The following is a 24,265-nucleotide window of genomic DNA, read 5'->3' on the forward strand; positions in this document are numbered from 1 at the left end:
TTTAGGCAGTTATGAGACAGAAACTTGGGTGTTGTTTCTGGTAGTTTGTCCACCTACTCCTCCCCCATGAAATCTTACCACTAGGACTAATTAATTTTTTAAGCTTTCCCCCCACTTAGGATTGTTTTAGCGATTAAAAAAAATTAAAGTTTCTTTTGGCCATGATTTACAACATAAATACAGAGAAGTCATTGAGTTATCTGCCTCTTTTTTTGGATATAATTATTATAAAATACAACTCCTGTGGGAGTCGGGAGGTAGCGCAGTGGGTTAAGTGCATGTGGCGCAAAGCGCAAGGACTGGCGTAAGGATCTTGATTCAGGCCCCCGGCTCCCCACCTGCAGGGGAGTCACTTCACAAGCGATGAAGCAGGTCTGCAGGTATCTTATCTTTCTCTCCCCCTCTCTGTCTTCCCCTCCTCTCTCCATTTCTCTCTGTCCTATCCAACAACAATGGCATCAATAACAACAATAATAAAACTGAAAAAAAAAAAAGGGCAACAAAAGTGAATAAATATTTTTTAAAATTGAAAAAATATAACCCCTGTAACCAACATTCAGATTATTAATAGATGATTGTCAGTATTCTATAGACTTTTTTTTTTTCTGCCTTGTGTGTGAGATTGAATCTGGGGTTCTGGAAAATCAGGAATGAAAACTTTTTAGATATCAGCCCCACCTCATAGAATCTTTTTTTTAAATTCTTTATTGGGGGATTAATGTTTTACTTTTGATAGTAAATACAGTAGTTTGTACATGCATAACATATCTCAGTTTTCCACATAACAATACAACCCTCACTAGGTCCTCTGTCATCCCTTTTGGATCTGTACTCTCTCCCCCACCAACCCAATAGTCTTTTACTTTGGTGCAATAAGAATCTTTCTTTTTATAATTAAAAAAATTTTTTCTTTATTTTATTTCTTCCCTTTTGTTGCCCTTGTTTTTTATTGTTGTAGTTGTTGTTATTGATGTCATTGTTGTTGGATAGGACAGAGAGAAATGGAGAGAGGAGGGGAAGACAGAGAGGGAGAGAAAGACACTTGCAGACCTGCTTCACTGCCTGTGAAGCAACTTCCCTGCAGGTGGGGAGCCGGGGGCTTGAACCAAGATCTTACGCAGGTCCTTGTGCTTTGAGTCACCTGCGCTTAACCCACTGCGCTACCGCCCAACTCCCGCAATAAGAATCTTTCTTAAGCTACTTCCTAACTCTATTCTTCCTCCTTTTTTCAAGTCTCAAGTCTGTCTCTGTGACTCCCCCCCCCCCTTTAAAGATAGAGACCACAGCATTGAAACGTCCCCCATATTCAGTAGGAGCTGGGCTAGAGTGTGTGTCCTCTCCCCTAGATATTTTACCTGTAGATGGGCAATTTGAGCATTCTTCCTGGAAACTATGTATTCTTTCTCTGCTAGGAAATTTAAGGTCAAAGTAACCATAGTGAATGGCTAACATCTGTCACCATATATAGTTAACAAAAACTTTTGTTACTGTGATGAAAACTTTAAAGAAACTTTCAGATATATAATACAGGTTTGTTAATTATAGTCACCATGTAGTAGAATTGAGTTTTCTCCCCTTTGAGTCCCTTCACACATTTCCCCTCCTTCCCACTCCTTTCAAATGACTTCTTTTTTTTTTTTTTTAAATATTTATTTTCCCTTTTGTTGCCCTTGTTGGTTTATTGTTGTAGTTATTGTTGTTACTATTGATGTCATCGTTGGATAGGACAGAGAGAAATGGAGAGAGGAGGGGAAGACAGAGAGGGGGAGAGAAAGACAGACACCTGCAGACCTGCTCCACTGCCTGTGAAACGACTCCCCTGCAGGTGGGGAGCCGGGGGCTTGAACTGGGAGCCTTACGCCAGTCCTTACACTTCATGCCACCTATGCTTAACCTGCTGCGCTGCCACTCGACCCCCCAAATGACTTTTAATCATCTGCTTCTTCTGTGTTTTCTCTGCCATCTTTAGTTTCTGTGTGTGAGGGACTATTCTGTATTCAACTTTGATTTCTTCCATTTAGTATAGTAGCCTGAGGGTCTATCTTTGTTACCAACAGCAAGATTTCATTCATTTTTTTATGACTGAATAATACTTTCTTGTATTATATAGTCATTCACCTAAATCTCCTAAATACGGTGGTTTTTTTATTCTTTCTTTGCCCCCAGGGTTATCACTGGGGCTCGCTGCCTGCAGTAGGAATCCACTGCTCCTGCTCTTTTTGTTGTTGACTTTATTTTTAAAGAAAAGTTTATGATGGTGTAGAGGTGATGCATATTCAGTAGATATAAAAAAAACCTGTAATCCTTTCTGGGCTAGCTCAGTGCACTGAGAGACTCTCTGATGATGAGTTAATTGCTGCTCCCTTGCAGCAATTAGTGACAGTCCCAGGGAGGCAAGGGATCACAGGGGTGAGCAGCCAATCCTCTACAGAATAGTTTTCACTTTCAGCAGTACTGAGTGTGTTGCATGAGACAGTCAGTACTTATGGTGAAACACCTGCCTGGTGGCCCAGGAGGTGGTGCAGTGGACGAAGCGCTGAACTGTCAGGCATGAATGAGCTTGATCCCTGGCGTGGCTTTGCCCAACATTAGCCTAGTGAAAGTCTTTTGAGCAGTTTAAGGTAGGCAAGAGTAACCTGTGTCGCTCGGTAGGTTAGGTGTCTGAAGTGCATTTTCAGTATATATACTGAGATAAGAGGATGCATTCTAAAGATACTGATATTGTGAAACATCCTGAGATTAAAAAAAAAATTCTAGGGAGTCGGGCTGTAGCGCAGCGGGTTAAGTGCAGGTGGCGCAAAGCACAAGGGCCGGCATAAGGATCCCGGTTCGAACCCCGGCTTCCCACCTGCAGGGGAGTCGCTTCACAGGCGGTGAAGCAGGTCTGCAGGTGTCTATCTTTCTCTCCTCCTCTCTGTCTTCCCCTCCTCTCTCCATTTCTCTCTGTCCTATCCAACAACGACAACAACAATAATAGCTACAACAATTAAAAAAAAAAAAGAAGGGCAACAAAAGGGAATAAATAAATAAAATAAATATTAAAAAAAAAAATTTTAGAAACCACTGCCCAAACCAAGAGACCCCTCACAGAATGGGAGAAGATCTTTACATGTCATACATCAGATAAGAGTTTAATAACCAACATATATAAAGAGCTTGCCAAACTCAACAACAAGACAACAAATAACCCCATCCAAAAATGGGGGGAGGACTTGGACAGAATATTCACCACAGAAGAGATCCAAAAGGCGGAGAAACATGAAAAAATGCTCCAAGTTTCTGATTGTCAGAGAAATGCAAATCAAGACAACAATGAGATATCACTTCACTCCTGTGAGAATGTCATACATCAGAAAAGGTCACAGCAGCAAATGCTGGAGAGGGTGTGGGGTCAAAGGAACCCTCCTACAGTGCTGGTGGGAATGTCAGTTGGTCCAACCTCTGTGGAGAACAGTCTGGAGAACTCTCAGAAGGCTAGAAATGGACCTACCCTGTGATCCTGCAATTCCTCTCCTGAGGATATATCCTAAGGAACTCAACACATCCATCCAAAAAGATCTGTGTACACATATGTTCTTGGCAGCACAATTTGTAAAATAGCCAAAACCTGGAGGCAACCCAGGTGTCCAACAACAGATGAGTGGCTGAGCAAGTTGTGGTCTGTATACACAATGGAATACTACTCAGCTGTAAAAAATGGTGACTTCACCGTTTTCAGCTGATCTTGGATGGACCTTGAAAAAATCATGTTAAGTGAAATAAGTCAGAAACAGAAGGATGAATATGGGATGATCTCACTCTCAGGCCGAAGTTGAAAAACAAGATCAGAAAAGAAAACACAAGTCGAACCTGAAATGGAATTGGCGTATTGCACCAAAGTAAAAGACTCTGGGGTGGGTGGATGGAGAGAATACAGGTCCATGAAGGATGATAAATGACCTAGTGGGGGTGGTATTGTTAAATGGGAAACTGGGGAATGTTATGCATGTACAAACTATTGTATTTACTGTTGAATGTAAAACATTAATTCCCCAATAAAGAAATAATTTTTTTAAAAAAAAGAAAAATAATTTAATTATCTCTATTGGATAGAGAGTCAGAAATTGAGAGAGAAGAGAGAAATAGAAAGAGACACCTGCAGCCCCCGCTTCACCACTTGCAAAGCTTTGGCAGGGGAGGGGGATTTGAACCTGGTTTCTTGCACATTGTAACGTGCGCTCAGCCAGGTGCCCCACCACCGGAAGATGGGTTTGCAATCTGTGTAAACTGAGGAGACTTGTACCTCATTGTATCCATTTATTTATCAGTGGACACTTAATAAAAACATTTACCTGGCTACTGTACAGAATGCTATAATGAACACTAGGGTTCAGATACCTTTTTGATTTAGTGTTTTTTTCCTTCAGACAAATATCTGGAAGTGAAACTGATGATGCATATGATTATGCAGGTTTTTATTTCTATTTTAATAATGGAGCTCTGGCTTGTAGTACAGGGGATTGAACTTGGAACTTTGAAGCCTCAGGGATGAGAGTCTCTTTGCATAACCATTATGCTCTCTACCACTCACTTGATCATTCAGTTATTTTCTTTTTTCCAGAACACTGCACTTTTCTGGCTTATGGTGGTACGGGAAATTGAACCTGAGACGTCAGAGCCTCAGACATACAGGTCTTTTGCAGAACTATTATGTTATCTCCCCCTACCCTTGTTCTGTTTTTAATATTTTGGGGAGTCTCCATTCTATTCTCCGTAGTAACTATACTACTCTTCTTTCCCATCAACAGTGCAGAAGGGTCTTATTTTATTTACTTCCTTGTTGCTTTTGGTCTTTGTTTTTTAGGTAGAGACAGAGAGGTGGAGAGATAGAGTGAAAGAGACCAGAGCACCAAAGCTTTCTTCAGTGCTGTGGGGGCCAGGCCTAAACCTAGGTTGCACCCATGCCAACGCTTGTCTTTTTGGTCATAGTCATTCTAACAGGCAGCAATGCAGCTCGTTGTGGCTTTGATTTGGCTCTCCAGATGACTGGTGATGTTGAGTATATTTTCACCATCTGTTGGCCATTCGTGTGTTTTTTCCTTGGGCACATAATTGTGCCCATTAAAATTTTTTGTCATCTTTATTTATTGGCTAGAAATAGCCAGAAATCAAGAGGAAAAGGGGTGAAAGTAAGGGAGAGCGACAGAAAGCCACCTGCTGCCCTGCTTCCCCACTCGCAAGGCTCCCCCTACAGGTGGGGACCAGGGGCTTGAACCTGGGTTCTCGCAACTGTAATGTGAGCGCTTAACCAGGTGCACCACCTCCTGGCCCCAGCTTCCTCTTTTCAGAATAATTATGTTAACAGTTTAAAATCAGAGGGGCGCAGGAGCATGGCAGTGGCTTTCAACCAGGTCACTTTTATTTGCCAAGATAGCATTGCTTTACAAAACTGTGTGTACCTTATAGGTGTGACCTCACCTTTCATCAGATTGTGTGTTACCACACCACATGCCCTTCACCGGTGTGCCAGCATGCCGCTCCCAGAGCCCACATGACACTCTCCCTCTCACTTTGCTGACCTCAGTTCTGCATCAAAATCTCAGAGTTCACTTCTGTTTGACGTTCTTTGCCTCACCTCCTTTCATTTCACATCTGAGATCACCCTGTGTCCTTGCACCTCCTTCTGACTCATTTCACTTAGCGCGGCTACCTTTAGGTCTCGTGTAGGAGCAAAGTCAAGATCTGGTCCTTGTAGGATTCCATCGTGTATAAACACCACTTCTTTACCACCTCTCACCTGCTGTGGGCTCTGGGCTTGTTTGCTTAACTTGGCTACTGTGACTAGCCATCAAGATCCCAACAACATTTTTTTAGAATACAACAATTGTTACAAATGTTTATCTGGAACAAGAAAAGACCTAGAATAGCCAAAACAATCTTGAGAAGAAAGAACAGAATCAGAGGCATCACACTTCCAGATCTCAAATTGTATTATAGGGCCACTGTAATCTTGATGGTGATAGAATTAAATTTGTAGATGGCTCTGGGCAGTATATTCATTTTAATGATGTTAATTCTTCCAACCCATGAACATGGAATATCTTTCCACTTCTTTGTGTCTTTTTCTATTTCCTTGAGTAGTGACTCATAATTTTTACTATACAAGTCTTTCACTTCTTTGGTTAGGTTTATTCCTAGATATTTTATTGTTTTTGTTGCTATAGTAAAAGGAATTGATTTCTGGATTTCATCTTCTTCTTAGTGTTTGCATAGAGGAATGCCACTGACTTTTGTATGTGAATTTTGTAGCCTGATGCAATACTGTATTGCCTGATGGTTTCCAAAAGCTTCTTGCCAGGCTAATAACCAAAATATATAAAGAGCTTGCCAAACTCAACCACAAGAAAACAAATAACCCCATCCAAAAATGGGAGAGAATATAGACAGAATATTCACCACAGAAGAGATCCAAAAGGCTGAGAAACACATGAAAAAATGCTCCGAGTTTTTGATTGTCAAAGAAATGCAAATAAAGACAATGAGATACCACTTGACTCCTTCTTCTTCTTCTAGCGTTTGCCCTTCTTCCGTAGCCAGTCCTGTGAGAATGTCACACATCAGAATAGGTAACAGCAGCATATGCTGGAGAGGGTATGGGGTCAAAGGAACCCTCCTGCACTGCTGGTGGAAATGTCAATTGGTCCAACCCCTGTGGAGAGCAGTCTGGAGAACTCTCTGGCGGCTAGAAATGGACCAACCCTATGATCCTGCAATTCCTCTCCTGGGGATATATCCTAAGGAACCCAACACACCCATCCAAAAAGATTTGTGTATACCTGTGTTCTTAGCAGCACAATTTGTAATAGCCAAAACCTGGAAGCAACCCAGGTGTTCCAACAGCAGATGAGTGGCTGAGCAAGTTGTGGTATATATACACAATGGAATACTACTCACCATTTTCAGCCGATCTTGGATAGACCTTGAAAAATTCATGTTAAGTGAAATAAGTCAGAGACAGTCCTTTATTAAAAAAATTTATTTCTTTATTGGGGAATTAATGTTTTACATCCAACAGTAAATACAATAGTTTGTACATGCAGACAGTCCTTCTGAATATGGGATGATCTCACCCTCAGGCAGAAGTTGAAAAAAAAGATCAGAAGAGAAAACACAAGTAGAACCTGAACTGGAATTGGCATATCGCACCAAAGTAAATGACTCTGGGGTAGGTGGGGGCAAGAGTACAAATCCAAAAAGGATGACAGAGGACCTTGTAGGGGTTGTATTGTTATATGGAAAACTGGGAAATGTTATGCATGTACAAACCATTGTATTTACTGTCGAATGTATAACATTAATCCCCCAATAAAGAAATTTTTTTTTAAGCTTCTTGCTGAATTCTTTCGGTTTTTCTATGTAAACTGTCATGTCATCTGCAAATTGGGAGAGTTTGACTTCTTTTCTTCCAATCTGTATCCCTCTAATTCCTTGCTCCTGCCTGATTGCTATGGCAAGAACTTCCAACACTATGTTGAATAGTAATGGTGGCAGTGGGCAGCCCTGTCTAGTACCTGATCTGAGTGGAAATGCTTCCAGTTTTTCACCATTGAGTATGATGTTGGCTGTAGGTTTACTATATATGGACTCTACTATCTTCAGGAATTTTCCATCTATTGCCATTTTTTCAGCGTTTTGATAGTAAAGGGATATTGGATTTTGTCAAAGGCTTTCTCTACATCTATTGATATGACCATGTGGTTTTTGGTCTTGCTTTTGTTGATGTGGTGGATCACATTGATTGATTTACGTATATTAAACCAACCTTGCATGCCTGGGATAAACCCCACTTGGTCATGATGAACAATCTTTTTGATACACTGCTGTATCCGGTTGGTTAGAATTTTGTTCAATATTTTAGCATCTATGTTCATCAGAGATATTGGTCTGTAGTTTTCTTTTTTTGTTGTTTCCCTGTCTGCTTTTGGTGTCAGAGTGATGTTGGCTTCATAGAAGCTGGCAGGGAGTATTCCAGTGTCTTCAATCTTCTGGAAGACTTTTAAAAGTAGAGGTATTAACTCCTCCTTGAAGATTTTGTAGAATTCACTTGTAAAATCATCTGGTCCTGGAATTTTATTCTTGGGAAAGTTTTTGATAACTGTTTAAGTTTCGTTGGCTGTGATGGGCCTGTTCATATTATCTAGTTCCTTTTTATGTCTTGTTATTTTTAAGTGAATATATTATTTCAGATGTTTCTGTTTTCACTCTGAAAGCAATAATCAAATGGGTAAACTCCCCTAAACTAAGACTTGTTGGAAATTCAGTATTTTGTGAGGATGTAAGCCAAAAGTTTGAGACTCATTACTCTTTTATTACAGTCTTGAGTTTTGATTATTTTTGGCACTTGCAGATACATTTTAGAATCAACTTTGAAGTCCCACAAGAATGCCTGGTAGTATTTTAATTGACATTACCTTGAATAAGACTAGGAATAGTTTAAGTATTTCTTTTGTATTGTTAAGTTCTCAATTTATGAACACCTCTCTTTTGCTGGCCTTCCTTATTTTCCCCCCTCAGTAATGCTCTCTTTTTATTTAGTTTTTTAATTTTATTTATAAGAAGGTAACACTGACAAAACCATAGGGTAAGAGGGGTACAACTCCACACAGTCCCCACCACCAGAACTCCGTATCCCACCCTCTCCTCTGACAGCTTTCCTATTTTTTAACCCTCTGGGAGTATGGACCCAGGGTCATTGTGGGATGCAGAAGGTTGAAGGTCTGGCTTCTGTAATTGCTTCCCTGCTGAACATGGGCGTTGACAGGTCAATCCATATTCCCAGCCTGCCTCTCTCTTTCCCTAGTGGAGCAGGGCTCTGGGGAATTGGAGCTCCAGGACACATTGGTGGGGTTGTCTGTCCAGGGAAGTCTGATTGGCATCACGGTAGCATCTGGAACCTGGTACCTGAAAAGAGAGTTAACATACAAAGCCAAACAAATTGTTGACTAATCATGAACCTAAAGGCTGGAGTAGTGCAGATGAAGAGTTGGGAGGGTCTCCATTTTGTAGATAGCTAGTAGGCATATTTTAGTTATATTCCAAAGGGCCTGTGGCTATACTATATATATATTTTTTTTTAATTTTTTTTTTTTGGGTCTGAGCCTGAAATCTGATATGCAGGTGGATCCAAGTTATTGTCTGGGGAGATGATGTCGTGGCCGGAAAAAGGACCAGAAATCTGGATCAGGGAAGAGAGTAGCTCCTAGATATGGGAAAGGTGTATAAATATTATTGACTGTAAAACCCATCGATTTGGTGTGATCTGGGGCCCATATTCAGCTCCTGAGCCTATGTGACCTCTGCATCCGTGTAGATCTGAGCTCACATTCTATGGTCATGAGTAGGAACGTTTCAAGCTGCCCCAATTTCAGAACCCATCTTCCTTAGGTGGAGGATAGAATATGTTATCCAGCCTCCCTTCAGAGGATGGAACATTCTCTATCATTGTTGATCCATGTTGAGGGCAAGGTCCTATGGGGGCCCATAGAGGGGTCTATTGTGTTGTTTGTTCCTGATAGAGATGACCAGTAACAATGGAGAGAGGGATTTATTTGAGGTCTAGGCCCATCATGTCTGTTTGGGAATCTCAGAACTCCCTGACTAGGGCCCTGCTGATGAGGTGGCCTGATAGTGACAAAGAGTCATCATTAAAGTATGCCAGTCTCTTGCCCTTATTCAGCTTTTGCAGTCCTTGCTTTGATAAAGTTAGTTTTGGAGTGACTAAGGGAAGTATAATAGCAAGTAGGTGAGGAGGGTATCTAAGTCTAAGTAGACACTATTTCATTAGGAGCTTTATAATTGTGCCACCACCCGGGCCCTTCTCCAGAACTTTCTGACCAGTTAAACCCCTGTTCATCCCTCCATCCCTGGCAACCAGAAACTCTGTTTCTGTAATGTAACGCCTGTATACTTTGTAAAAGCAGAAACAGCGTTTTGTGTGTACATGACTTATTTCACATAGCACAATATTCTTAAGGTTCTTTACTTTGTGAACTTTGATTTCTGTAATATGTTCACATGAACTTGGAGAAAAGAAAAAGTAAAAAGAAAAGAATAACCCTGGAGGGGGAAAAAAAAAGAAAAAGAAAAGAGGGGACCAGGAGGAATTCAAAGTCACAAGAGGCTGTTGCACAAGTATGTGCTGACCTGGCTGTGACTAGAGGTTTGAGGTTAGTGGTGTTGGTTGGGGACAGATCTGACAGGCAGGAGAGTAAATGGAGCTTCTCCTTGGCTCTGGCCCACAACTCAAGTCCAAAGTGGCTGTGGGGTGTCTGTCCCTCAGCAAGCTGCTGTGGTCTGGGGAAAGCTGTGACTGCAACTCCCACATTGTTGTTGTTGTTAGTGATTTATGAAGTTTGAAGACAACAAGGCTGTAGTTCACACCATTCCCACCACCAAAGTTTTGCTGCCGCGCCCCCCACCCCCAACAGTAACCCTGTAGTTCTCCCATGGTTTTAGAGACAGGCCTTTTCTTTTTCTTTTCCCCAAGTTCATGTGTTTCAGTTCTCTGTATTTCACATAAAAGTGAAACCATCCAATAGTTATCCTTCACTAAGCATAATCATTCCATTTATTTTATCACAAAATGTGCAGTATCTTTTTTTTAATTACTGAGTAGCAACTCTACTGATTATATGTCCCATAACTTAAAAATTTTTTTAAATTTATTTATTTGTTATTGGGTAGAGACAGAGAAATTGAGAGAGAAGGGAGAGATAGAGAGAAAAAGAGAGACAGAGAGACACCTGCAGACCTGCTTCACCGCCTGTGAAGCGACTCCCCTGCAGGTGGGGAGCCGGGGGCTTGAACTGGGATCCTAACCAGTCCTTGCGCTTTGCAACACATGCGTTTAACCTGCTGCGCTACCGCCCGACTCCCCCATAACTTTTTTTTTAATTATTTTATTTTATTGCCAACAGAGTTATTGCTGGGGCTCAGTGTCAACACTACGAATTCACCACTCCTGGCAGCCATTTTTTTCCTTTTCCCCCCTTCTACTTAATTGGATAGGACAGGGAGGAATTGAAGGGGAGGGCAAAATAGAGAGGAAGGAAGAAACATAGACACCTGCAGACCTGCTTCACCTGAAGCCTGTGAAGTGACCCCTCTGCAGGTGGGGAGCCTGAGACTTGAACCGGGATCCTTAAGCCTGTCCTTGTGCTTTGTATTATGTGTGCTTACCCTGGTGTGCCACTGCCTGGCCCCTCCCATGACTTCTCTACCCAGTCGCCTGTCAGTGGGCATTTAGGTGGCTTCTGTGTTGTGGCTGTTGTTAATTGTGTGTCCCTTCAAATTAGTGTTTTCACGTCTTGGATAAATGGCTAGGGGTGGTGGTGCTGGGTCATACGTTTTTGCCATTTTTAGCTGTTTAAGAATTCTCCATAGCTAGCGGCTGCACCAGTTTGCATTCCCACCAGCAGTGTAGTGGAATTCCTTTTCCATCGCATCCTCTCCAGCACTTGTTTCTTGTTTTTTTGATGAAAATCCTTTTTAAAAATTTTTTTAAAATATATTTATTAATTTTTCCCTTTTTTGTTGCCCTTGTTTTATTGTTGTAGTTATTGTTGTTGGATAGGACAGAGAGAAGGGGAGAGAGGAGGGGAAGACAGAGGGGGAGAGAAAGATAGACACCTGCAGACCTGCTTCACCGCCTGTGAAGTGACTCCCCTGCAGGTGGGGAGCCAGGGGCTCGAACCGGGATCCTTAAGCTGGTCCTTGCACTTTGCGCCACAAGCGCTTAACCCGCTGCGCTACCGCCCAACTCCCGATGAAGGTCATTCTTACACATGTGAGGTGGAATCTCAGTGTGGTTTAATTTCTGTAATGATGAGTCAGGTGGAGTTATTTCTGCATGTGTCTGTGGGCCATGCATACTCTTCTTTAGAGAACTGTCTATTAATATCCTCTGCCCACTTTTTTATTGGGTTATTCTTTTTGTTAAGCTGTATGAGTTTTTCAGAGGTGTTTGATAGCACTCACTTGTCAGATGTATGGTGTGCAAATAATTTTCCCAGTTGCTGGGTTGCCTATTTCTCTTTGTGGCTTTTTTCTTTTGATGTGTAGAGGCTTTTTCATTTGATACAATCCCATTTAATTAATCTTGCTTTAATTTACCTTGCCCACGGGGTTAAGTCTCCAGGTACTTCTTAGATGTTAAGGTCCTAGAATGTACCACCAACGTGTTCTGTTTGTTTGTTTGTTTGTTTATTCCTTTTTGTTGCCCTTGTTTTATTGTTTTAGTTATTACAGTTGTATTGATGTAGTCGTTGTTGGATAGGACAGAGAGGGGAAGATAGAGAGGTGGAGAGAAAGATAGACACCTGTAGACCTGCTTCATCTTTTGTGAAGCGACCCCCCTGCAGGTGGGGAGCCTGGGGCTTGAATTGGGATCCTTATGCCGGTCCTTGCGCTTTGTGCCACCTGTGCTTAATCCGCAGCACTACCGCCCAACTCTGGTGTTCTGTATTTTTTATAGCTCATGGTAACATCTGCACTCAACCAAGTGTGCTACCACCCAGTCCCCCTAGATAATTTTTCAAACTTTCTTTCATATTCATCTGTTTTGTCCTTTTGACTAGAGTTGTGGGATAGCTCATTTAATTTTTATGCCACTAAGTCTTGTTTGGTAATACTCCAGTGCTGCTTCGAGTTTGGCAAGGACCAGTAGGTAGCTCAGTGGATAGAGTGCATGTCTTGTTAGGCTGAGACCCTGGGTTTGACATCATGGCATGATCTAGAAGCAATAATGGAGAGTTCCATGTATGGCAGAGTGGTGCTGTGGTGTCTTTCATCTCTTTGTGTCTATCTCTTCTCTTCCCCTCCTCTCATAATAAGAAAAGAAAAGGAAAGGGCAATGGAGGCTGCACATGCAAGAGGTCTTGTGTTCCACACAAGTATGTTTGGCAGATCGTTTTTTTTTCATCTCTAAAATCTCCCTTGTCTCAGTTTGCGCTCACTTTCATGATGGCTTGGGGCCATGCAGTTAATTATTTTCCCTCAGTTTAAGCCAGCTACTTGAGGAATGCAAGGGTGGTTTGGCTTGTTTGTTTTGCTGTATCTGGGCTTCATACATGCATAGCCTCATCTTTTCTGGCCTGCTTTTTCATTCAGATAGCGGCTGGGGGCTGGGGGGATAGCATAGAGGCAATACAAAAATAGGCCCGTGCCTGAGGGCACCAAGGTCTCAGGTTCCACCTTCCAGCACCACCGTAAACCAGAGCTGAACAGTGCAAACCCTTTATATGACACACACAGGGAGGGTGGGGGCCCCCGGCATGGCATTTCCCCGGTGAGCCAGTGAGCCGTCTCTCCTGCCTCTGCTGGCCTTTCCACACCGGCAGATTTCCCCGTCTCTCTTCATCTCTAGGGTAGTCTGCCATCAGCATGTGTTGTTTCATTTTTTTGTGGCACCTTCTGCAAGTATGATTCCATTGCTCTCTGGCTGGTTCTCTCCCCCCCCCCACCCCCTATTCTTTTCACTTCAGAGAGAGGGGGAGAGGGACAGGGAGATGGAGGGAGATCGATAGCGCAAAGATGGGGGTAGAAGTGGGGGAAAGTGTAGCTGAAGAGACATTCGCATTTGTGGAGTTTCACCAGGCGCCACTGTGTGAGCTGTCTCCTGGCCCCAGTATGTTCTTAAGCAATGTAGAACCAAAAAATAAAGTGGCGTGTCCATTTGTAAGTCACTGCTTTGCGCTCCATCACGTTGACACAGTTAGTGTGGTGCCGTAAGAATTCTAGTTGTAAGTTTGGGCTTAGTATTTTTCTTTGCAATGATTGTCATGTGGCAGTAGTCTAGACATCTACTTGAGCTAAAGGTGAAGAACTGGACCAAAAGAATAATTTGTTAACATAATGATAATGATTTTTATAAAATTGTAATAATTGAACAGACTCGGATAGGAAACAAATTTGTAGATGAAATACTGAATAGCTCCCTCATTTTTTTTTTAATCCATTGCTTTCTTTCAAAGACTTTTTTTGCTTCTGAGATCAGTTTAATGAATCAACCTTTCCTTTACCTTCCTCCTCTCCCTCCTTCCGTCCCTCTATCTCTTTAATGAGTACACCGCAATGTTCACACTTTGTCCTCTGGTATGACTCAGAACTGAACTCATTATATGAGGACATTTTGGTCTTTGTCTCTTCAGAATCACCTCTTCATCCTCTCCTTTTACTCTTACCTGTACATCCTGATGTAACAAGATGCTGACAAATCCACTAAAGCTTTTCTGTCTATATGTGCATTAAAATGTCCACAGAAATATGTCCATTTCTCTAGCTTAGCTAATTATGTTAAACTAAAATAGTTCTAAGTATATGATTACCTAGCTATAAAAACGTGTAGACTTGGAGGCCAGATAGTGGCACACTTGGTTAAGCACTCACATTACAATGCCCAAAGACCCAGGTTCAAGCCCCCAGCCCCCCACCTGTAGGAGGGAAAGCCTCATAAGTGATGCAGTGCTGCAGGTGTCTCTGTCTCTCTCCCCCCCATCTTCCCCTTCCTCTCAATTTCTTGCTGTTTCTATCCAATAAATAAATAAAAGATAATAAATTTAAAAAAACATGTAGACTTGTGCATTTCTTCCTATTTTTGTACACACCTGTAGGTAGCTGATAAAATACACATGTAACTAATTCTAGTGTGCTTGGCGCATGTCCTGTGCTGGGCACCTCATCACATGACTTGGCTGCTCTGGGATCTGTCCGTATTCTGCCCAACAAGATCGAACCATTGGCTCTTAGATGTCACAGCAGTGCCAGACTTCTATAAAGTTTCTAAGAATGTGCTTTTTAGTTTCTGATCTGTATGTCACCACAGATTTATAACAAAAAAAAAAAAAAATTATAGACCATCACTGATCTCATGTAAATGACTGTGAGTTAGAGGTTACTATTAACCTCTGTAAAATTGTTGACTGTGTTCACTGCATCTTTTTTTAAAATTTGCTATCATCTTTATTTATTGAGTAGAGATAGTCAGAAATGGAGAGGGGAGGGAGAGGTAGAGAGGAAGAGAGACACCTGCAACCCTGCTTTACCACTTGTGAAGCTTTTACCCTACAGATGGGGACTGGGGGCTCGAACCTGGGTCTTTGTGCATTCAACCAGGTGCACCAACCACCCCGCTCTTCAATGCATCTTTTTAAAATACTTTTTAATGCCTGTTCTATGACACAGTACAGCCAATAACAGTTTTTCTTTTTTTAATATTTTATTTATGTATTTTAATGAGAGAGAAAGACAAAGACAAAGAGTCCAGAGCACTGCTCAGCTCTGGCTTATGTTGGTACGTACAGGGGACTGAACCTATAACTTCAGAGCCTCAGGCTTGAAAGTGTCTTTGTATAACCATTATGCTATCTCCCTAGCCCTAATGGTTTTTCAGCTGAGATATAATAGTTACAAACTAGCTTTTGGTTACTATTGATAACCAAAAATCATTAAGTAATTCTAAAATAACAGTGAGGTAAAATGCATTAGTCTTTGTTTTTCTCCTTGAAGGATATCACTTTTTTTTTTTATTTAAGAAAGTATTGATTAACAAAACCATAGGGTAGGAGGGGTACAGTTCCACACAATTCCCACCACCCATTCTCCATATCCCACCCCCTCCCCTGATAGCTTTCCCATTCTCTATCCCTCTGGGAGCATGGACCCAGGGTCGTTGTGGGTTGCAGAAGGTGGAAGGTCTGGCTTCTGTAATTGCTTCCCCGCTGAACATGGGCGTTGACTGGTCGGTCCATACTCCCAGTCTGCCTCTCTCTTTCCCTAGTAGGGTGGGTCTCTGGGGAAGTGGAGCTCCAGGACACATTGGTAGGGTCACTTTTTTTTTTTAAAGAAGTATTTATTTCTTTCTAGAATGTGGAAAGACAAAGGGAGAGAGGTAAGGAGACCACAGTTCTGGAGCTTCCTCCAGTGTTGTGGGGACTGGGATCAAGAGACCAGGGCACCATTCAGCTCTGGAATATGAGGTGTCAGGGATTGAACCTGGCACCTCAAGCTTACAAACCCTGTGCTCTACCACTGGGCTGTTGCCCTGACCTAACAATATCATTTAGAAGAAACTTTTCAGGGCCAGGTAGTAGCACATCTGGTTAAGCACACACATTACCATGCCAAGGACCTGGGCTCAAGCCCCCTGTTCCCCACCTGCAGGGGGAGATGCTTCCCAAGTGATGAAGCAAGTACTACAGGTATTTTTCTGTCGTCCTGATTCTGTCTCCCCCATACCTCTCAAACTCTCTATCCTATCAAAGAAGATGAAGAAAAAAAAAAAAAGAACATAGATAATTGCCAGGAGCAGTGGATTTGTTGTGCAGGCACTGAGCCCCAGCAATTAAAAAAAAAAAAAAATCACAAAACATTTGTTTCTTAGTTTTGTTTTTTTTTTGGCAGGTATAAATAATATCAATATCTAGACGACCTGCATTCAAGCTGGAGAGATAGCTCCATAGGAGGGTATGTGCTTTGCCAGGCACACGGCTCAGTTGGAGCCCCAACCTCCACATGGGAGGCGCCACGGTACCAGGGAGTGTGAGCTCTGGTGCTGTGGTCTCGCTCCCTCTTTGTCTCTGGATGAGAAAGCCACCCGCCAGTGGTGAAATGCATGCATGCAGCCCCACATCCATAAGTAAATAAATATGAATGACTTAGTTTTTTATATACCAAAAATTTGTTTTAAGCTATATATATATATATATATATATTTATTATTATTATTTATTTATTGCCACCAGGATTATCTCCTGCACTTCGAATCCACTGCTCCTGGAGGCTATTTTTTCCGTTTTGTTGCCCTTATTATTGTTGTTGTTCGATAGGACAGAGAGAAATCAAAAGAGGAGGGGAGACAGAGGGAGAGAGAAAGATAGACACCTGCAGACCAGCTTCACCTCTTGTGAAGCGCCCAACCCTTCCTTCCCCTGCCGTGCGCAGGTGGGGAGCCAGGGGCTCAAACTTGGTTCAAAGACAGAAAATAAACAAGGGGGAAAAATCAGAAAAACTTGCCGCACCAGTGAGACTTCAGCTTTTACTTCTTTCCACTTGTTGTTCAGGGTCCTCAAGTAGTTGCTTTTTGTATCTTAACCATGTTTTTTAAAAAAATTTGTAGCCAGTAAACGGGGTCTAGGGATGAGAGGAGTATATTCGTTATTTATCTGTTCTATTGGGGGGGAGAGAGAGAGAGAGAGTGTGTGTGTGTGTGTGTGTGTGCGCGTGTGCGTGTGCACCCTGCTGTCATAGGTGGTGCGGAGGGCAACGCAGGACTTGGGCTCGCTGGCCAGAGGGAATGAATGCACCTGGGGCAGGGCTGAACCCCACAAGTTCACACCACTGCACCATTTCCTCTGTATGACAGAGCTTAACGGTGTGTGTTTAGGTTAAATTCGTAAAAATGGGAGCTGGGTGGTGGCGCAGTGGGTTAAGCTCAGGTGTCGGCAAAGCGCAAGGACTGGCGAAAGGATCCTGGTTTGAGCCCCCGGCTCCCCACCTGCAGAAGAGTCACAGGCGGTGAAGCAGGTCTGCGGGTGTCTATCTTTCTCTCCTCCTCTCTGTCTTCCTCTCATCTCTCGATTTCTCTCTGTCCTATCCAACAACAATAATAACAACGATGATAAACAACAAAGGGGGGGAAAGAGTTTTAAAAAATTCGTTAAAAGTGTATTTAATGAGGAATGCGAGAGCCTTGATTCCTGGCACATGTTATTTGAGGGCTCAGATGTGGGGCCTGGGATGGAAGTCGTATGCTCTGCTGCCGAGCTGTCTCCCGGGCCCCATGTGGCAAGTCTGTGTTTATATTTTTAAGGAGAGGAAGCATGCAAAGCACCCTGCATCCGTGGCTTGACTTATTCTGTAATTGTTGTTGTCTTGTGGTGCTCTTGGTCAAAGGACACCCACCCCCCCCCCCCCCACACACACACCCTCTGCTTAACTTTTTGATGAGCCTCCAAAGCCCTTTTTAAACCAACTGTGCCTTTTTTTTTTTTTTAGGATTTTATTTATTAATCAGAAAGGCAGGAGAAGAGGGAAAGAACCAGACATCGCTCTGGTACATGTGTAGCCGGGGACTGAACTCAGGACCTCATGCTTGAGAGTCCAGTGCTTTCATCTTACCCACTGTGCAACCTCCTGGACCACCCAGCTTTTACTTGCTAATGGTGTGTAAGAGTTCCAGTGTCACTACTTTCATTTATTTATTGATTTCTGTTCCTGTTGCTTTTTAAAAGAAATTATTTTTTAAAAAATTTATTTCCTTATTTATTTCCTTTTGTTGCTCTTGTTGCCCTTATTGTTGTAGTTATTATTGTTGTTCCTGATGTCGTCATTGTTGGATAGGACAGAGAGAAATGGAGAGAGGAGGGGAAGACAGAGAGGGGGAGAGAAAGATAGACACCTAAAGACCTGTGTCACCACCTATGAAGAGACTCCCCTGCAGGTGGGGAGCCGGGGGCTCGAACCGGGATCCTTAGGCCTGTCCTTGCGCTTTGCGTCACGTACACTTAACCCGCTGCGCTCTTGCCAAGCTCCCGTTCCTGTTGCTTTTAAAAATTATTGGAACCATGGAACCTTCTAAAATTGAAATTTATTTTTTTAAATATTTTAAAAATATCTTTATGTATTTTATAGAGACAGCTAGAAATCGAGAGGGAAGGGGCTGATTATAGAGAGGGAGAGAGACAGAGACATTTGCAGCCCTGCTTCACCACTCGTGAAGCTTTCTCCCTGCAGGTGGGGACCAGGGGCTTGAACCTGGGTTCTTGCATACTGTAGCATGTGTGCTAAACCAGGTGCGCCACCACCTGGTCCCCCAAAAGTAATTTATTGTAAATGATTTTATCTGCTGTGGTCTTTTTATGGGGCTAATGCTATCAGCTATTTTCAAACTTCTTTAATTTTAGAACTCATTTATTTTGCTCCAGGGTTATTGCTGGGCTCGGTGCCTGCACAAGGAACCCACTGCTCCTGCAGGCCAACTTTTCCTATTTTGTTGCCCTTGTTGTTGACATTATTGTTATTGTTGTTGTTAGTATGTTGTTGGATAGGACAGAGAGAAATCAAGAGGGGGGGAGAGAAAGATGGACATCTGCAGGTGGGGGCTTCAACTGGGATCCTTAAGCTGGTCCTTGTTCTTTGCACCATGTGCACTGCCTGGCCCCTACTCCTTTATATTTTTAATAAATATTAAGAAACCAGGGTGGATGTTACCTCAGTGTGTGAAAGCACAGGATTTATATGCCCAAGGCCTTTAAGGTAGGTCTCAGGTTGAATTTTCGGCACCGTCAAAGCCAGAGATGAATGGCAAATCTTTTAAAAACTATTGCTGAGAACCCAAAATGTTTCTGTTATGTTGGATTTGGCTTTTGTTATTTACTATATTAGACATTTTAAAACACACATGCATGTAAAAAGGCCTATGTATTTAGCACAAGGATGGAGGACTAAGTGTGGGTGGGGGAAGGCTGCTTCTGTGCTCTGGTGTTTCTCCTTCATCCTCCCATGAGAGAGAGAGAGAGAGGGAGAGAGAGAGGAAGACAGAGAGAGGAAACAGCAGTAACAAAACAGTAAATTCTGTGCTGGCTGTCAACGCACCAGGTAGAAAGCACATGTTACCAAGCTTGAGGACCCCGGTTCAAACCTGCGGTCTCCACCTGCAAGGGGGAGGCTTCATGAGTGGCGAAACAGTACTACAGATGTTTCTCTTTCTCTTCTCCCCTCCCCATTTTTCTCTTTCTCTGTGAAGGAAGGAAGGAAGGAAAGAAGGGAAGGGGAGGGAAGGGACCGACTGGGAAGGGCCACTGTGAGCAGTGGAGTCGTGATGCAGTCAGGAATTCGACCCCACTGATAAGCCCTGATGGCAAAGCTTAAAGAAAACATAGCAGGGATTTGGGTGGTAGCGCAGCGGGTTAAGTGCACTGACGTGAAGCGCAAGGACGGGCATAAAGATCCTGGTTCAAGCCCCCGGCTCCCCACCTGCAGGTGAGTTACATCACAAGTGGTGAAGCAGGTCTGCAGGTGTCTGTCTTTTTCTCCCCGTCTGTCTTCCCCTCCTCTCTGCATTTCTCTCTGTCCTATCCAACAACGACAGCAATAAAAATAATAATAACAACAAAGATAAACAACAAGGGCAACAAAAGGGGAAAAATAGACTCCTGGAGCAGTGGGTTCATAGTGCAGGCACAGCAGTAACCTGGAGCAATAGCCCTGGAGACTGAAAAAAGTTAGATTTATCCTTCGGTACTAGGAGACCAGTGTTGTTATAACCATCAGTTTGCGGTTTTTGTTTTAAGTGTTACTTAAAGCAACATTTTTTTTTTTTTGCTCGGCTGGTTTTCTTCCCACCCTGTTCCATAAATTGCTTAGGGGCAGTTCTGAAGATAAGGAGTACAGCAGAACTTTTGTGGGAGAAATGGAACAAGGAGAAAATGGTTTGGAAACTAAAATAAACTTGAGGAGAAAATATTTCATTTAACTGTAACAGGGTGGCGTGGAGACAGATGATGAGGAGAAAGTATGGTATTTTTAAATGTTCCCACTGAGAGGACTTTGAAATTACTCACACTGCCCTTAGCAGTTTTGTATTCTCATTTGTGAAAAATCGGCTCTGATTCATCTTTCCAAGAAAAAGAACCTTATGTAATGCCAGTCAATTCTCTTGACTGTTATAATCACATCACCTTTTAGTTGAATCAACTGTGTTAACTGTTGTAATTATCAGGAAGTCAAAGCTCTGTAGTAGTCATTGCCTTTTATAACTGAATGTGAGGTAGCAGAAAGAACATATTAATAGATAGCATGAGCAAACTCTGGTTTGGGTAGTGGATTCCTACAAGCTAACCAAACCAGCTTCTTGCTTCTGGATGGGAAGGAGTCGGGATTGAGTCTGGAAAGCGGAGCCCCTCTATATGGTGTTGGACTTTAGGTCAGTCAGGTATGTGCTCATTTCCCAAAGTTACAGTCAAGATTTATGTATTAGGGAGTCGGGCTGTAGCACAGCAGGTTAAGCGCAGGTGGCGCAAAGCACAAGGACCGGCATAAGGATCCCGGTTTGAGCCCCGGCTCCCCACCTGCAGGGGAGTCGCTTCACAGGCGGTGAAGCAGGTCTGCAGGTGTCTATCTTTCTCTCCCCCTCTCTGTCTTCCCCTCCTCTCTCCATGACGACATCAATAACAACAACAATAATAACCACAACAATAAAACAACAAAGGGAATAAATAAATAAAATAAATATAAAAAAAAAAGATTTATGTATTAGATGCGGGTAGTGCACTGGGTTAAGAGCACATGGCATGAAGCAGGGATCCCACTTCAAGCCCCCAGCTCCCCACCTGCAGGGGAGTCGCTTCACAAGCAGGTCTGCAGGTGTCTTTCACTTCCCCTCTCTGTCTTCCCCTCCTCTCTCGATTTCTCTCTGTCCTGTCCAACAACAACAAGGGCAACAAAAATGGGAAAGTTGGCCGCCAGGAGCAGTCGATTTATAGTACAGGCACCAAGCCCCAGCAGTAATCCTGGAAGAAAAAAAAAAATCGCCAGGGCAGAGGCCAGGCAGTAGTGAACCTGGTTAAGTGCACACATGACAGTGCACAAGGACCTAGGTTCTAACCCCTGGTCCCCACCGGCATGGAGAAGGCTTCATGAGTGGTGAAGCAGGTCTGCAGGTATCTCTGCATCTCCCCGATCCCCTCCCAGTTTCTGTCTCTACCCAATAGTAAATGAATTAAAAAAAAAAATCACCAGGGCCAGCAAAATAGTATTCTTGGATATTGCACTGCTTTGCCATGTGTGCAACCCAGGTTCAAGCCCAGCGCCCACAGCATTGAAGGAAGTTTTAGTACTGTGATCTCTTTCATTCTCTCTCTTTCATGTTTTGTTTTGTTTTACCAGTGTACTACTCAGCTCTGGCATATAGTGTTGGTGGGGGCTGGGGGGTTGAACCTGGGAGCTTCAGGCATAAGAATCTGTTTGCATAGCTATTATGCTGTCTCCCCACCTGCGCTTAACCTGCTGTGCTACCGCCCGACTCCCTGTTTTTCGCTCTTTAGATGTGATTCCAGGAAAGGCCTAGAACACCTGAAATTGTCCTTCATCTGAGGTGTTTCCTATGCAGATTCTGGTGAAATTTGTCAGGGGAAAAAAAGTTTCAGTCTGCATACTTTGAATGAGAACAGCGAGTGTCAGACACTTTCAAAAGCGGGTGGTTTTGTTCCCAGGGGATCTCTGGCATTGGCTGAAGATGTTTCTTGTGGTCACAGTGTGGGAAGGGGAGTGTGTGACACTAACTTATAGTGGAGGGAAACTCAGCACAACGCTAAACCCTGCAAGAAACACTGAACAGCCACGGCACAGTGGATGGATGAATGGTGGGCGTGAGTGTCAGTGGTACCACTGCTGAGAGACCGTGCCTCCCATTAAGAGAGCCCTTTCTCTGCAGTGAGTAATGCCATCTGGGAAAAAGAAGCCTTTGTCTTATGCCTTCAGAAAAGAGGATATGTAGAAAGTAGCAACTTAGAGAATGGGGTGGGTATACTGGCACAACACTCTCAGAAAGTTTTGCATTTAAAAAAAAAAAGCAAGGAAATGCAGATCTAGATGACTGACTGATTTTCCTTGCTTTACAGATGGGGTCGAGGATTTGGTCTTTTGGGTTCCATTTTTGGAAAGGATGGTGTATTAAATCAGCCGAACAGTGTCTTTGGACTTATATTTTATATACTACAGCTATTACTTGGTAAGTATCCTGTTGTAGAAAACAGGTTGATTGTATTATCTGGGCATTGCTGCCTTAGGCCGACCCCTTTGAAAGAAACAGAAAGCTATCCCGGCACTGAAGCTTCCCATGGGGCCACAGAGCCGGCTGGTTTCCGCATTTGGCAGTGCAGGCCCCCTCCTGAGTACCCCCAAAGATCTTCATCTCCCAACTTGTTTTCCCCTCCGTGGTCAAATTTCCCTCTAGCTTCATCCATCTTCAGGTTAAAAAATGTCTTCTGTGACCCAGGAGGTGGCATGGTGGATAGTCTTGACTCCTCTGGTGCAAGGTACCAAGTTCAAGCCCTGATACTGCATATGCCACACAGTGAGGTTCTAGTTCCTTCTCTCTCTCTTTATTATCTTATTCATTTATTGGGTAGAGACAAATTGAGAGGGGAGAAGGGGGTACATAGAGATGGAGACAGAGAGACACCTACAGCGCTGCGTTCACTGCTTGTGAAACTTTCCCCCACAGGTGGGGCCACCAGGGGCTTGAACCTGGGTCCTTGTGCACTGTAGCGTGTGCTGTCTACCAGGTGCCTGGGCCCTAGTTCTTTTCTTTCCCTTTTTTTTTTTTTTTTTTTTAACATTTTTTATTTATAAAATGGAAATGTTGGCAAGACTGTAGGATAAGAGGGGTACATTTCCACACAGTTCCCACCACCAGAACCCCATGGTTCTCTCTTTCTTATTGATAACTAAATCTTTTAAAAGATCAGCTCAGGAAGTGGCACGGTGGATAAAACATCCAGCTGTCAAACATGTGGTTCCGGAGTTAATCCCAGGCACCCCGCTTGTCAGAATTAGGCTCTCAGGCTGCCCCCCACCCCCCGACGTCTGTCTCTTTCTCTCACCCTACTATTAATAAGTTAAATAAGCAGATCTTTTTTTTAAAAAAGGAAATTGTTTTCCATACATTTTTATTTTATGGTTACATCCAAGTAGCATTGTCTTTAATTTCACTATACTTTAGTAGATTTAGTTAAGAGCCAGAAAATAACTTATCTGTTACACCTTGCCCAGTCTTTTATTTCAATTTTGTATTTTGACTGCACAAAGGGCTTTATACTTTAAGAATAAAATGTATCCTTTTCACCCTTCTATTCTAAGTTACTATTTGTAAAAGATTTGTTTATTTACATGAGAGAAAATAAGAAAGGAAGGGAGAGAGAGATAACCAGAACATCACTTTAGGACACATAATGCCAGGAAAATGAACTTAAGATCTCACAGACCATATGTGTATTTATATTTTAGACAATTATCTGACACCTCTTCTAAGCTCCTTTGTTCACCTGATGCTGATTTATTGTAAGACAATTTGTAAATAAAAATTTATTTAGATATTTCTGTCAAGTGGGCCTAGTTCCACTGCTGTATATTTTTCCCAGAGAAATACAAAATTACACAAAAGGACATCAAAGCAGTACAGTCTAAAAGAGCAAAACTTAGAGGTAGTTTAACAAAATGAAATGGTTGA

At 42.8% G+C, this 24,265-nt stretch overlaps 1 protein-coding gene across 1 annotated transcript in view; it reads left to right on the forward strand.

Annotated features, from left to right (window-relative positions):
- Window positions 1-24,265, forward strand: part of VKORC1L1 (vitamin K epoxide reductase complex subunit 1 like 1) — a 50,757-nt gene that overhangs the window by 20,354 nt on the left and 6,138 nt on the right. Inside the window, exon 2 of the mRNA XM_060173130.1 lies at window positions 22,656-22,765. Coding sequence (XP_060029113.1) covers window positions 22,656-22,765 — 110 coding nt within the window. The remainder of the gene's footprint in view (window positions 1-22,655; window positions 22,766-24,265) is intronic.

The sequence above is a fragment of the Erinaceus europaeus genome, chromosome 15 (assembly GCF_950295315.1).
Source record: "Erinaceus europaeus chromosome 15, mEriEur2.1, whole genome shotgun sequence".
Classification (NCBI taxonomy): domain Eukaryota; kingdom Metazoa; phylum Chordata; class Mammalia; order Eulipotyphla; family Erinaceidae; genus Erinaceus; species Erinaceus europaeus.